General features: G+C 41.7%; 1 protein-coding gene across 1 annotated transcript; it reads left to right on the plus strand.

Moving 5' to 3' along the window:
- Positions 1 to 301: 301 nt before the first annotated feature.
- On the plus strand, positions 302 to 2,033 carry LOC122477220 (melanoma-associated antigen B10-like). The gene is made up of 2 exons (XM_043570091.1): positions 302 to 393; positions 856 to 2,033. Exon 2 carries the CDS (start codon positions 905 to 907, stop codon positions 2,018 to 2,020), a length of 1,116 nt encoding a protein of 371 aa, XP_043426026.1. The 5' UTR covers positions 302 to 393; positions 856 to 904; the 3' UTR covers positions 2,021 to 2,033.
- The last annotated feature ends 12,491 nt before the right edge of the window (positions 2,034 to 14,524 follow it).

Here is a 14,524-nt window from a genome sequence, read left to right on the forward strand (position 1 = left end):
ACAGGGGCTTTGTGGAGTCTTGCCCATACTTTCTATTCCAGAGGCTGCAGGCTAGGTTGGATTAATGTAAGGCATCCTGACATCTGTATTTGGTGTTTCAGCGTCAGTGAATACTTTAGACTAGGAGGAGGTAGGTGTTAGGTTAGGGGAGGGAGGAGCCCCCAGGCCCTGCCACAGTGTAGTGAAGACACTGAATGAGGTATAAAGGATAAACCCACTGTCAACAAAGGGTACCTCACAAAGCCCCACCAATGAGGTCAGCCCTGGGAGGCCTTGGTAACAATGTGAGGCTGAGGCACCCCCTCACACCCTTGGGCAGTCAGGAAGATGAAATCTGGTTGAGCGGGCAGCATCATTGTCATTACTGGAAGGATCAACGCTTTTCCAGCTTGAGTGAGGAGAACCCTAATTACTCTAGAATGGAAAGGATTCCTCAGAGCTCTGCCTGTGCTTTCTTCCCTGTGCATTTCCAGGCAGACATAGTAAGATGAAGTTCCCCTCAGTTCCTCCTCTGAGGTCTCAGAGTGATTGAGGGCTTTGAGACGAGGGGTAAGCCTCTGAAAAGCAGAGCATGGGGACCCCAGGTCCTGCCCAAAGTGAAGTGATGACCCTTAATGTGAACTGAAATGCTCCCTAACTCAGAGCAACTGCTCTAAGCCCCAGTGAGCTCCAGAAAGATCTGTAGGTAGGAGCTAAGGTCCACAGGGTCCTCAGGGCAGAGGCAATCAAAGAATAGGAGCCTTGTGGGTTCCTCGAGCAGTGCCCTCAAGGAAACCTGCAGAGTTAGCCTTCAATAAAGCCAAGGCTGTATTTCTTTGTTGAAGTGGCCCTACAATGTCATTCTTTCCCTTTCAGATCACTGAGTCATCTGCCCATTTGTCTCCTGCTCTTACCAAAAATCATCATGCCCCGGGGTCAGAAGAGTAAGCTCCGTGCCCGTGAGAAACGCCGCCGCCAGGCTCCAGAAAAGCCCCAGGATCTGGTGAGTGCTCAGGCTACTACAGCAGTGGGAGAAGTTTTCCCCTCCCTTTGCTGTCCTCATTTCAACAGCTCACCTACTGCTGGGTCATATCGTGCTCCCCAGGAGCGTCAGAGAGCCACAGTCACCACCACTACTCCTGTGGCTCTTTCATACACAAAATCGAATGAAGCTGCCAAAAACCGAGGGGAGGAAAGGCCAAGATCCTCTCAGGTCCAGCCCACCGCTCTGCCCTTTCAGAGAGACCTGCTAGATGAGAAGGTGGTTTTGCTAGTGCACTATCTGCTGCGCAAATATCAAAAGAAAGAGCTCATTACCAAGGCGGGAATGCTGAGAAATGTAATCCAAATGTATAGGAACCAGTTCCATGAGATCCTCAAGAGAGCCTCTGACCACTTGGAGCTGGTTTTTGGTCTTGACTTGAAGGAAGCAGATCCCAACCGGCACATCTATGTCCTTGTGAACAAACTGGAACCAAGTTACGATGCAGTACTGAGTGATCACAGTGGTGTGCCCAAGACAGGCTTGCTGATGACTATTCTGGGTGTGATCTTCACAAATCGCAACCGTGCCATGGAGGAACAAGTCTGGCAAACATTGAATGTGATGGGGTTATACGAGGGGAGGCAGCACTTCATCTTTGGGGAGCCCAGGAAGCTCATCACCAAGGATTTTGTGAAAGAAAAGTACCTGGAGTACCGGCAGGTGCCCAACAGCGACCCTCCGCGCTATGAGTTCCTGTGGGGCCCCAGAGCCCATGCCGAGACCAGCAAGATGAGAGTCCTGGAGTTTCTAGCCAAAGTTCACGATACCGTCCCCAGTGCTTTCCCAGCCTGGTATGAAGAGGCTTTGAGAGATGAAGAAGAGCGAGCCCGAGCCCGAGCCGCAGCCAGGGCTCATACTGCTGCCATGGCCAGTGCACGTGCCAGGGCCTTGACCAGTGCACATTCCAAGGCCACGACCAGTGCCCGCTCCAGGGCCAAAACCAGTGTGTGCACCAAGGCCATGCCAGCAGCTCCTCCCACCCCTAATAAAGTCTGAGGCAGATTCTTTACTTTGTTGTTAAAAAGAGAAGTCTGTATTTTAAGGAGTAGAGGATCAGGGTGGGGCTGGAGAAAACACAGTGTACAATGTATTTGTTGTTTCTGTTCTATGTGGTAACCTGGATAATTTTGTAAAATATTGTTCCTTTTAATAGAAGGCTTAAGTAGCTTCATAATCCAAATTTATGAATGATACTGCTCAAATATTTATTGGTGTGGATGAGACTCAAGAGTAAGACTTTTATTATTTTGTAAAATTGGAAAACTTCCATCTTATTTAGTAATCTGGAACAAGATAACGTGGCAGGAGATGAGGCATTTCCTTGGAAGTGTGAAAAACTCAGTAGTGTAATACTTGGGGTCCAGAAATGGAGAGATAGATAAAAAATGATAAATTATTAGTTTCATTTATCACTTTTAGTCTTGTTTTGTAACTATATACATACATATATATATATATATATATATATATATATATACACACACACACACATACACACATATACACACAACTGGATATATTTAGTTTATTCAAGAATGAAGGATAAATAATTATATTGCAATAAATTCTTTAAATTTTTTAAATATGTATTTACTTTTGAGAGAGAGAGAGAGAGACAGAATGTGAGGGGGGAGGGGCAAAGAGAGGGAGACGGAATCCAAAGCAGGCTCCAGGCCCTCAGCTGTCAGCATAGAGCCTGAGGTGGGGCTCAAATCCATGAACTGCAAGATCATGACCTGAGTCAAAGTCAGACACTTAACCTACTGAGCCATCTAGGTGCCCTATGTTGTAATAAATGGTACCTGTTTCTCAGTGGCCCATTTTCTTTTCTCCAACAATAATTGAGCATCTACTCTTTGCAAAGCTCCATGTTAGTACTGGAAATGCTAACATGAACAAGAACTATCCCTGCCCACAGAATTCTGAAGTCTCAGAGCAGCTATGATACAAGGAATATTGTAAGATACTCCCTATGACAAAAAACACAAATCAAAAGATGGTGTGAGGACACGGAGGTTTTAGGTGTGAGCAGTCAGGTGTAAAAGCCCTGTGGCAAGGGGGTTTGAGACCTTGGGAAACTGAAAGTCCTTCAGGGTGAGGTACTTTGAACTAAGCTGCATGGTGGGTCAGACGAGTTTGTCTGAGTGCTGAGCAGGGTCCAAAACCTCAAATGATGTGTCTCACAATGAGACCGAAGCCTGGAATAGAAAAGCGTTTTTAATACTTAAAGATCATAGATAAAGCAGAGAGAAATCTTCACCTGGGCCAGGAACAGAAGAGGTGCTATGGTCTTGTCCCTGTGCAGAACACAGTGCACAGAATAGGCAATTTGTGCATGTCATATTAAAAGAGTGGCTGTGATACTCACAGGAGGTAGAATGCTCAGAAGTTGCTGTGCTGGCGATCTTTGCCCTGGGATGGAAGAGGCAAAGCCCATCCACTACATGAGCATTTTTTTTTTTTTGAGAGAGAGAGAGAGGACACAAGTGAGCAAGGGGCAGAGAGAGAGGGAGGGAGGGAGAGAGAGAGACAGAGAGAGAGAGAGAGAGACAGAGAGAGAGACGGAGAGAGACAGACAGAGAGAGAGAGAGAGAGCAGCAGGGCTCATGCTCACCAGATTTAGGGCTCGTGCTCACCTGAAGCGGGGTTTGTGCTCACAAAGCAGGGCACGAGCTCACCCTATGAGGGACTCAAACTCATGAACTGTGAGATCATGACCTGAGCTGAAGTCAGATGCTTAACTACTGATCCACCCAGGTGCCCTAAATGGGCATTGTAATTAAGTTATCTGAAATGTAATTTGGTAAACTCTAAGCTAGAATTATATTTGTGATCGGGGTGAAATAATTGCAAATAAAAGTGTTTCAGATGAAGTCCAGAGGGAAGGAAGAGATGGAAACAGACTTTAATACAAATTCCAGGAGGTTTGATATGCATAAAACTGAGCAAGATTTTCCCACAACAACAATAAATAACATAGCCTCAAAAAAGTTATACAGCAAGCAACTTAGTTTAACTTGTTTAGCATCATATTGGCTGTTTTCTTGTGCCATGTCCTAGAGGGGTATGAATTCACTGAAATTTCCTGGACTAAATAAAATCTCAGAAGGGAGGGTGGTAGGTTTTAGGGTAAAAATGATAGTAGCAGTAATAACTAAAATTTATCAAAATATAATACATGCCAGACACTATGCCCGAGTCTTCCTTAAGCTAGATATATCCTACCATTCCTACTTACAAGATATATGTAAGCCAAAAACAAGAGGACTGCTTATAAAACTCAGTTCACAGATGAAAGCTTACGTAACTGAAATTTTCCTGAGTTCACCTGGCTTGTAAGTGACAAGGCTGGGACTTAGGGCCCTGATCTGATTTCTTCTAGAACACACACTGTTTGGCTTCTCCCTGCCTGAGGTTGACCTGTGTCTCTTACTTCATTTCTCTGCTCCCTACTCTTCAGTGTGTCCCAGAGAGCAAAAGGAAGCAAGATGCAGCCAATGTATTAAATTCAGATGGATTAATAAGGTGAAATGAGAATTAAACATTACGTGGGGAGTATCTCTGGGCTGCATTTGCATAAGGTGCACCTGCCCCTCGCCCCAGGGTTCTTTTAAAGCTGACTCTGCCCAGTGCTAGTACACAGGATGAGAACCAGCGCGCTCCCAGTTATGACTCTTGCCCTGGGTTTTCCCCAATGTGTCCTGGTGTCCAAATCTGGATCCTGACCTGCTGTCCAGTTCTCCCCTGAATCCTTTCATAAGACTGCACTCTGCTCTGGGGGGAGGGGGGCAGAGAGGGTACAACAACCCAGAATCACCTTTCTTTTCCCTGCCTTAGAGCATTCGATTCACTGCAGACAATTCCTGTCTGTGTCATCCCTGACCATGGAACCCCTCTGCTAACAACAGCCCAGTATATGTGGTCGTTTACTTTGGCAGTGATGTTTGATGTTTGCTCATCTGATCTGGGAGCTGCCAGCACACTCTTGAAAGTATTTTCCAAATCAGCTCCTGAGGTAGAATCTGATTTGGCACAGAATCTACAGATTCTTGAAAGATAGCCCTGAAATAAGAGAGGAGATTTTATAAAGCAGATGAGAAATCTGGTGACTTATCGGAGACTGGCCACTGAATCCATACACTGATGAGTGAGCTTAACTAAGTCATGAGAACCAAAGCCTCCGTCCCTAAGCAGTAGATGAGGAAGGATGGGGGAAGTCACTGTGTAGCAACCATCAGCAAAGGCTGAATTCTAACAGACCCTGTACTCCTTCCAAGAGGCTGGACTAGTATTCCACAACTGCCATAACAAATTACCACAAATTTAGCAGATTACAACAGCACATGGTTATTATCTCACATGTCTGTGAGTGAGAAATCCAAGTTGCTTCTGTTGAATTCTCTCTTCCGGGTTTCACAAGGCCCAAGTCAAACTTTCAGCTGGCAGGCCTCTCATCATGAGTTCTGGGAAGAGTATCTTTCCAAGATCATTCAGGCAGTTGGCACAATCCAGTTCTTTGTGGTAATAAGACTGAGGCACTGTTTTCCTGCTGACTGTCAGCTGGAGCTGACATAGTTTCTCCAGGCCTTTCTCCAATCCTTGCATCTGAGCCCATATATATTTTTTAAACTTTATTTTTAAAACTTTATTTATTTTTATTTTAGAGAGGAAGAGCATGGGAGCAGGGTAGAGAGGGGAAGAGGAACAGAGAATCTTAAGTAGGCTCCAAACTCAGCATGGAGCCTGACATAGGTCTTGATGTTAGGACTCTGGGATCATGACCTGAGCCGAAATCAAGAGTCGGATGCTCAACCAACTGAACCACCCAGGTACCCCTGAGCCCATATATTCTGAATCAGCAATAAAACCTTGCATTCTTCTCACGCTTGGAATCTAACTGCCCCTCCCCCAACTGTGCTGTATCTCTTTCGTATCCACCCAGAAACAGTTCTCTGCTTATAAGGCCTCATGTCATTAGATTGGGCCCACTCTGATAATCCAGTGTAACAGCTTTATTTTTAAAGTCATTTTCATAACCTTATTACATCTGCAAAGTGTAACATACCATATTCACAGGTTCCAGGGATAAGATATGGATATCTTAGTGGAACAATTATTCAGTCAACAACTACTCAGTAGAAAAGGTCTTCCTAGAAGATGTGCCAGCTTTGATAAGAAAAGCTAACTGACCACCATTTTCCTGACTCTTGTCTGTATCTGCTGAAGGGAAAAATCCTGGTTTTCAGTGTGCCCTAAGGTATGTGTGCAAGTGTTCAGTTGTGTTTATCACGTGGTGCATAGCAGAAACTCAAAAGTTGTGATTTTTGATCATGTAGCAAAAGGAAGAAGCAAAGTGTCAGTGTATTGAGATTACAGAGGTTATTGAAAAGGTCAGTACAGGAAGGTCCTTATAGCATGAGGAAAGGTGACACCTCCCTGCTGAGATTTCCAGTGTTCTTTAGAAAACAGGTGTGCTACTATATTTGAACACCTGTCACACAGTAGACTTAGAAAAATTTGGAGTGTTGCAAGGCAATTCTGGCCTTCTCCGAAACTTCTCCAAGAATGAAGAGGGCTTTTGTCATACAAATTCTAAGTGTTGTACATTACTGATAACTTGCTCTGTAACTATTTATAGAGAGACTGTAAGTGCTCTTCTGCAGCTGTCTTACCCTCTTTCCTGGGCTCATAAACTATACTATATCATCAAATGCACTTGTATTAGAACAGGTTTTGTGACTATCCTTGCCCCTGAAATATGAACAGAAGCGGTGTTTGTCATCTGCAGACCAACACATTTGAGTCAGTAAGCTACCTCCATGCTTTCTATTCAATGAACAGCAAACATGCAGAGCTTCTGCTGAGATGTGGGGACACATGATGGGAGCAGCCTGGATCCTGGGGTCACCGGACAGCAGAGGTATTGCCTACCTTTGTCACATTTTATGTGCATGAGGAAGAAACTTTCACAGTGTTAACTCATTCATGTTTCAGGCTTCTTCCATTACATCAGATAGCAGTTACTTCATCTGGATAATACACAGCTACTTTTTCTGTTGGGAGCCTTTCTTAAATATACTAATTATAAAAGAAATAGGGCACATATTCTTGATGCTAAAGAAATTCTAAAAACATGGATAAATCAAAAATCTCATTCCTTACTCCATACCCCAAAATTCAGCCCTCCTCAGAAGTAACCACAATTTTAAAATGTATATATTATATTAAAATATAGTCTGGGCTTTTTCTTACATAGATGTCCTAGAAAAATATAATTTGTTTTTTTTTAATGTACTTGGATAATGATACACATATTGTCTTGCCTCTTGCCCTTATCCCTAACAAAATGAATGCAGGATCTTTCTGTGAGAGCAATATAGGTCCACCTCGCTCTTAACTACTGCCAAGAATTCTAAAAAGTGCAGATGTACCATAAGTAATTTAACCATTCTCATCCTGATGGACACGTGTTTTTTTCCCATTTGTTGCTATAACTAATAGAACTGATACCAACATTATTAAATATAAATTATTAGGTAAACATGGATGTTTTCTTACAGGAAAGACATAGTAGTGAACATTGGGTTAAAGTGGAAGTAGTGTGGTGACTGCAAATTTGTATGAGTATTGCTATATTCTGTTTCAACAATGCTGTACCAATTTATGTTCTCACACAGTAATGTATGTAAATATCCTGAACTCTCACAAGCATTTTAAATTGATCAATTTTAAATGCTGATCAATCTTTTGAGTCAAACTTATTCTCACTGTTATTTTATTTGGTATTTCCATGTTTTCAAATTATGTTGTTCAAAAATGAATTCTTCACTAATTAATTCCTCATCAGTAGCAAGCATGATATTTGCAAGGTATCTTGAGTACCAGGATATCTATGGGGGAGTGTTTTAAAATTCTTTATCAATAAGATTTTTTTCCATTTACTGTAAGAAGCAAGGATTTGATCAGAATGACTGAGTCTCAGGAAATATTCTAGATAGGATGCTGTCAGCTAGTGAGGAGTATCAGGAGGTCTGGAGAGCGAAGAAATTTCTAGAGTCCGTGAGAGAGACCACATACTAAATGAAGCCCAAATAGCCCAGGCCAGGCTGGCAGTCTGGGTTGTGAATTTACAGCTCAGCATATAAGGGAAAAGGGACCAGAAGGAGAGAGCATGTGGAATACTGGAGGGTCCTAGACAACTTCTAGGAAAAGGCTTGGAATATCTATGAATCATTATTATCAGTCTAAAGTTGCACAGCAATCTGAGTGGGCAGATGTATTGGATAAAGGACCAGAGGCATGCCTGATACCCCTCCCTACCTTAGAATCCCCCCCGCCCACCTGTCAGGCAGAATATAGCGAGCTCCCATGCATCACCCAGTGGTAATATTAATGAATTTTGGGAAGCCTATATCTCTTCACTACTTTCATGGTTCTGTGCATCCTTGCCAGTGTACCAGGGCTAAGAGCTGTCTTGATGCCTGTTGGGGAAGGCTATTTCTTCTGTGTATAGTGCCCTTCCAGCACTAAAGTTGGGGCTAGATCATTAAAAAATGATCTAGATGCTAACTCAACTTAGACCGCCTCCTCTGTTTCCTGAGTTTTTCGCAGCCATAGCATAAATGTCCTATGGCTCTATTTGCTGGTGTAGGTTGCCACCATACACCTGCTGGGGTAGAGGGCTGACTCCAGGCATGTAAACCTTTTACAGAATGGAAGAAGAGAATCATTTTAGATAGTGCAGTTCCTTGTTAAATTGACTGGAGGTGACGATGATGTGGTGTTCAAAGCTCTTTATAATTGTAGTAACTCTGGCTTGATTGAATTAAAAAAAATAAAATTCTATCAGCTATACTCAACATTTTCACATGGTCTGTAGCAAATACTATTACTTTTTGAATGAAAGGTGATGTCACTGGACCAGAGTGTCAATCTCAGGCCAGCAGAAGCGTCTCAGACCTGAATAGAAGTGACGGTGAGAAGCAGGAGGAAAACCTAGAGGAATTGTCTACCAGAGAACAGATTGCCTCACATAGAGCCTTGCCTCTGCTGTCTGTTTGCCTTGGGAGCACCGGGTATGATTGTTAAGTGCAGGCACTATTTCACTGCATCCTCTTGAGATTGGGATTTGGGGTGGAAATATAGGAAGGGGTAGGGATTTGGCTTTGATCTAAGGCTGGCCAACTCAGCAGAAGGGTGAGTCCCCAGTCCATCTACAAGTCAAGTTTAGAAATCTGACTGAGGACTGAGGATATTTCTTCCTGCAAACCAGAGGGACCAGCTTAGAGCCCCAACCCTGCTGTCAGCCCGGCAGGCCCTATGCAGGGATCTCAGTAATTGACTTCCCTGTACCTGTGCCTCTGGTGTCTCAGAGTAGTGAAGATTTTGTTATGAGTGTGGAGGAGTCCAGTCAGCAGATGGAAGAGGAGCCCAGGCCCTGCCAGGAGGTAAGGTAAAGACCCTGAGTGATGCTTGAGGGGACTACCCACCCCAGATTAAAGGGTATCCCACAGAGTACCAAGGGCTTTCAGCCCCAGTAGACCCAGGCAGGGACTATCTGATTTCACCCTGCTAAATTTTCCCTGTGGGTTCTGGCTGCTGAGAGTATCAGACCAGGGTACTGACCTCAGGCCAGCAGAGGGAAGGTGCTCAGGCCCTAAAAAAGTGAAGGCAAGAACTTCAAGTGAAGTCCAAGGGAACCACCCACAGCAGAACAGAGGGATCTCCACAGAGCCCCATCCCTGTGGTCAGTACTGGTAGGCCCCAGACAGGGTGGCTGAATGGGAGAACTGGACACTGATAGACCCTAGGTAAGTACATCACAATTGCAGTGTTCATGTTTATTTAAAATCATTTATTTTAAAATAAGCTTGCAAAAAATAAAATAAAATAAGCTTACAAATTAAAATAGTTCTATATTTACAGAAAAGTTGCAAAGATGGTATAGAGAGTTCCCTTACACCTAGCACTCAATCTCCCCTATTGTTAATTTCATATATTAATATGATACATTTGGCACAGATAATGAACCACCATCTACACATTATGATTAATTAAAGTCTATACTTCTTTCATATTTCCTTTATTTTTTCCCTAACATCCTTTCTCTGGCCGAAGATCCTATCCATGATATCACATTGCATTTGAGCATCATTTCTCCTAGGCCCTTCTAGGTCGTGACAGATTCTCACTTTCCTTATTTTTTATGACCTTGACAGTTTGGGGAAGGTATTTAATAGTGTCCCTCAAGTGGGATGTGTTTGGTGTTTTTCTCATGATTAGACTGGCACTATGGATTCTTGGGAGAAATTTCCTCTTGGGAGGAAATTCTCAGGACTTAAGAGGCTATTTTCATTGCATTCCATCAAGGGCACATATTATGAACATGATGTAACTGATGATATCACCTTGATCAGCTACCTAAGGTAGTATTTGTCAAGTTTCTTTCCTGTAAAGTTACTCTTCCCCCCTTCTTTCAATACAGCACTCTATTATCCCTGATTTATTTATTGATTCAGTCACTTATGTACAGCAGTATGGGTTCATGGATATTTATTTTATACTTAGGTCATAACCCAGTATTAGGTTATTTATTTTCCTGCTTAAATTATTCCATTACTACTAGAATTTTAGTAGAATCTAATAAGCCCCCTTAGAAGACAAAGCTAGGAAAATGTCTGTATACTACCCCATGTATGCACATGTATCTATAATTTCTATATTTCTCCACCTGTATCTATACCAAACTAAACATGAGTCATACTGATTTCTCTAACTCTAACCTTGAATCACATTATTCATTCCAGCCTTCCCCCTTTGCTTAGCTCCATGAGAAAATTGGCTCCAACTATCTACCATTCATATACTTATTTATTCAATCCCAGTAAACATGTATGTTGATTTCAGATTATTAGCCCATACCTTTCTGAGAAACTTTACTAACTGGAATACAGTTCCTTTTTCTTTAGTCATAAATTATCCACTCATTTTCAAAGTCACTTAGGTCAGCACCTCTTTTCCTTCATCCTCTTCACTGATATTATTTCACACATTTGTAATACAGCTAGAATTATTTGGTCACAGTCTGCATTCCATCCTGGGACACCCAGGTCTCTGAACTGATTTTTATTTGCATACATTAGGGTTCACTCTTTGTGATCTCGTGTTCTATGAGGTTTGAAAAATGCATAGTGTTGTTAGAGTATTATAGAGGATAGTTTCACCATCCTAAAAAATCCCCTGTGCTCCAATTATTCAACCACTCCCTCCCACCCTGCAAAACAAAAACAAAAAGAAAAACCAACGAACAAAACTGTTGTCTCTTTAGTTGTGTCTTTTCTATCATGCCATATAAATGGAACCAAACAGTATGTAACATTTGTGGACTGGCTTCTTTTGCTTAGCAACATGCATTTAAGAGTCATCCATGTTAGGGACACCCGGGTCGCTCAGTCGGTTAAGCTTCTGACTTCGGCTCAGGTCACGATCTCATGGTTTGCTGGTTTGAGCCCCACATCAGGTTCTGTGCTGATGGCTCAGAGCCTGGAGCCTGCTTCAGATTCTGTGTGTGTGTGTGTGTGTGTGTGTGTGTGTGTGTGTCTCCCCCACTCACACTCTCTCTCTCTCCTTCTCAAAAATAAATACAATTTTTTAAAAAAATTTAAAAAAGAGTCATCCAGGTTATATCATAAATCGATAATTTATTACTTTTTATTGTTGAATAGTATTCCATTGTTTGTATGTACCACAGATTATTCACTCACCTATTAAAGACGTCTTGGTAGGGGTGCCTGGGTGACTCAGTCTGTTAAGTGTCCAACTTCGACTCAGGTCATGATCTCGTGGTTTGTGAGTTCGAGCCCTGCATCAGGCTCTGTGCTGACAGCTCAGAGCCTGGATCCTGCTTCAGATTCTGTGTCCCCCTCTCTCTCTGTCCCTTCCATTCTCGTGCTCTGTCTCTCTCTGTCTCTCAATAATAAATAAACGTTAAAAAATTTTTAAAAAAGACATCTTGGTTTTTGGTGATTATGAGTAACGCCACTATAAGCATTTATGTGCAGTTATTTGTGTTGAGATGTTTTCAAGTCAGTTGGAAAAATATCTAGGAGCACAATTTCTGGATCATATAACAAGACAATGTTTATAAAAAACTGCCATTGTTTCCAAAATGGCTGCACCATTTTTCATTTTCAACATCACTGTGTGAGAGATCCAAATTTATGCTCGCTTAATGGTGTTCTTTGGTGTTTCTTGGCTTGTGAATGCATAGCTTCAGTCTCTGCCTCCAAACGCGTCTTCACATGGCCTTCCCCTCTCAATGCTTCTGTCTCAATTTTCCTTCTGTTTTTTTTTATTTTTTTATTTTAAGACCTATCTTTGGAAACACGGCTCACCCTAAATTCAGGATGATCACATATTAATATCCTTCACTTAATTACATCTGCAAAGACTTTTTCCAAATAAGATCACATTCACAAGTTTCAAGGATTAGGAAACAGACCTATCTTTTTAACTTTTTTTATTATTATAATTTTTTAAAGTTTATTTACTTTTGAGATAGTTGGGGAGGGGCAGAGAGAGTAAGGAGAGAATCCCAAGCAGGCTCCGCAGTGTCAGCTCAGAGCCCAATGTGGGGCTCGAACTCACTGGCCATGAGATCATGACCTGAGCTGGAATCAAGAGTCAGATGCTAACAACCTGAGCCACCAGGCCCCCCAGACATATCTTTTTACAGACACCATTCAAACAACTACTGGTTGCTTGTTTTATTATTGTTGAGTTTTATAAGTTCTTTGTACATTCAGATACAAGTCATTTATTAGATATGTGATAGACAAATATTCACACCTTGTTTTTCACTCTCTTAACAGGGTCTTTCACAGAGCAAAACTTTCTAACAAAGTCCAACTTATCATTTTTATTTTATTGATTGTGCTTTTGGCACTGTGTCTAAAACTAATCATCACACTCAAAGTCACAGATTTTCTCCTGTGTTTTCCTCTAGAAGTTGCACAGTTTTGCATTTTACTTTTAGATCTATAATATATTTTGAGACAATTTTTGTGGAAGGCGTGAGGTTTGTGTCTAAGTATCTAAGTTCATTTTTCTCCCATATAGACATCCAATTGTTCTAGCACTATTTGCTGAAAAAATACTAGTTTTCATTTATTTGCCTTTTCACCTTTGTCAAAATTTAGTTGACTATATATTTGTGTGGGTCTATTTTGGGGCTCTCAATTCTTTGTTCCATGATCTGTTTGGTTATTTTTTCAGCAACACTATGCTGTCTTGATTGTTACAACTTTATATTGAGTCTTGAAATAGGGTAGTGTGAGTCTTCAAACTTTGGTCTTCCTTTTCAATATTGTGTTGGCTATTCTAGGACCTTTGCCACTCTATATAAATGTTAGAATAAGTTTGTTGATATCTACAAAGAGTTGCTAAGATATTGACTGGGATTTGCATTAAATCTATAGATCAAGTTAGAAATAATTGACATCATTTTTTTAGATATAATTTATTGTCAAGTTAGCTAACATACAGTGTATACAGTGTGCTCTTGGTTTCAGGGGTAGATTTCTGTGATTCATTGCTTACATACAACATCCAGTGCTCATCCCAACAAGTGCCCTCCTCAATGCCCATCACCCATTTCCCCTCCCCCTATCCCGCATCAACCCTCCGTTTGTTCTCTATATTTAAGAGTCTCTTGTGGTTTCCCTTCTCTCTGTTTGAAACTATTTTTCTCCTTCCCTTCCCCCATGGTTTTCTGTTAAATTTCTCAAGTTCCACATATGAGTGAAGACATATGATATCTGTCTTTCTCTGACTGCCTTATTTCACTGAACATAATATCCTTCCAGTTCCACCCACGTTGTTGCAAATGGTAGGATTTCATTCTTTCTCATTGTCAAGTAGTACTCCATTGTATATATAAACCACATCTTCTTTATCCATTCATCAGTTGATGGCCATTTGGGCTCTTTCCATAATGTGGTTATTATTGAAAGCACTGCTATAAACATTGGGGTACATGTGCCCCTATGAATCAGCACTCCTGTATCCTTTGGATAAATTCCTAGGAGTGCTATTGCTAATATTGATAATAGCAATGAATATTGCTATTAATTTTTTTTGAGGAACGTCCACACTGTTTTCCAGAGTAGCTGCACCAGTTTGCATTCCCACCAGCAGTGCAAGAGGGTTCCCGTTTCTCCACATCTCACCAACATCTGTTGTTTCCTGAGTTGCTAATTTTAGCCACTCTGGTGTGAGGTAGTATCTCAATGTGGTTTTGATTTGTATTTCCCTGAGGATGAGGGATGTTGAAAATCTTTTCATGTGTCTGTTGGCTATCTGGATGCCCCTTCTTTGGAAAAATCTATAAAGAACTTACCAAACTCAACACCTGAAAAACAAATAATCCAAGGAAGACATGGGCAGAAATAATTGACATCTTAATAATAGTGAGTCTACCAAGGCACGTGGGTGGCTCAGTCA

Source organism: Prionailurus bengalensis, chromosome X (genome assembly GCF_016509475.1).
Source record: "Prionailurus bengalensis isolate Pbe53 chromosome X, Fcat_Pben_1.1_paternal_pri, whole genome shotgun sequence".
NCBI classification, from domain to species: Eukaryota; Metazoa; Chordata; class Mammalia; order Carnivora; family Felidae; genus Prionailurus; species Prionailurus bengalensis.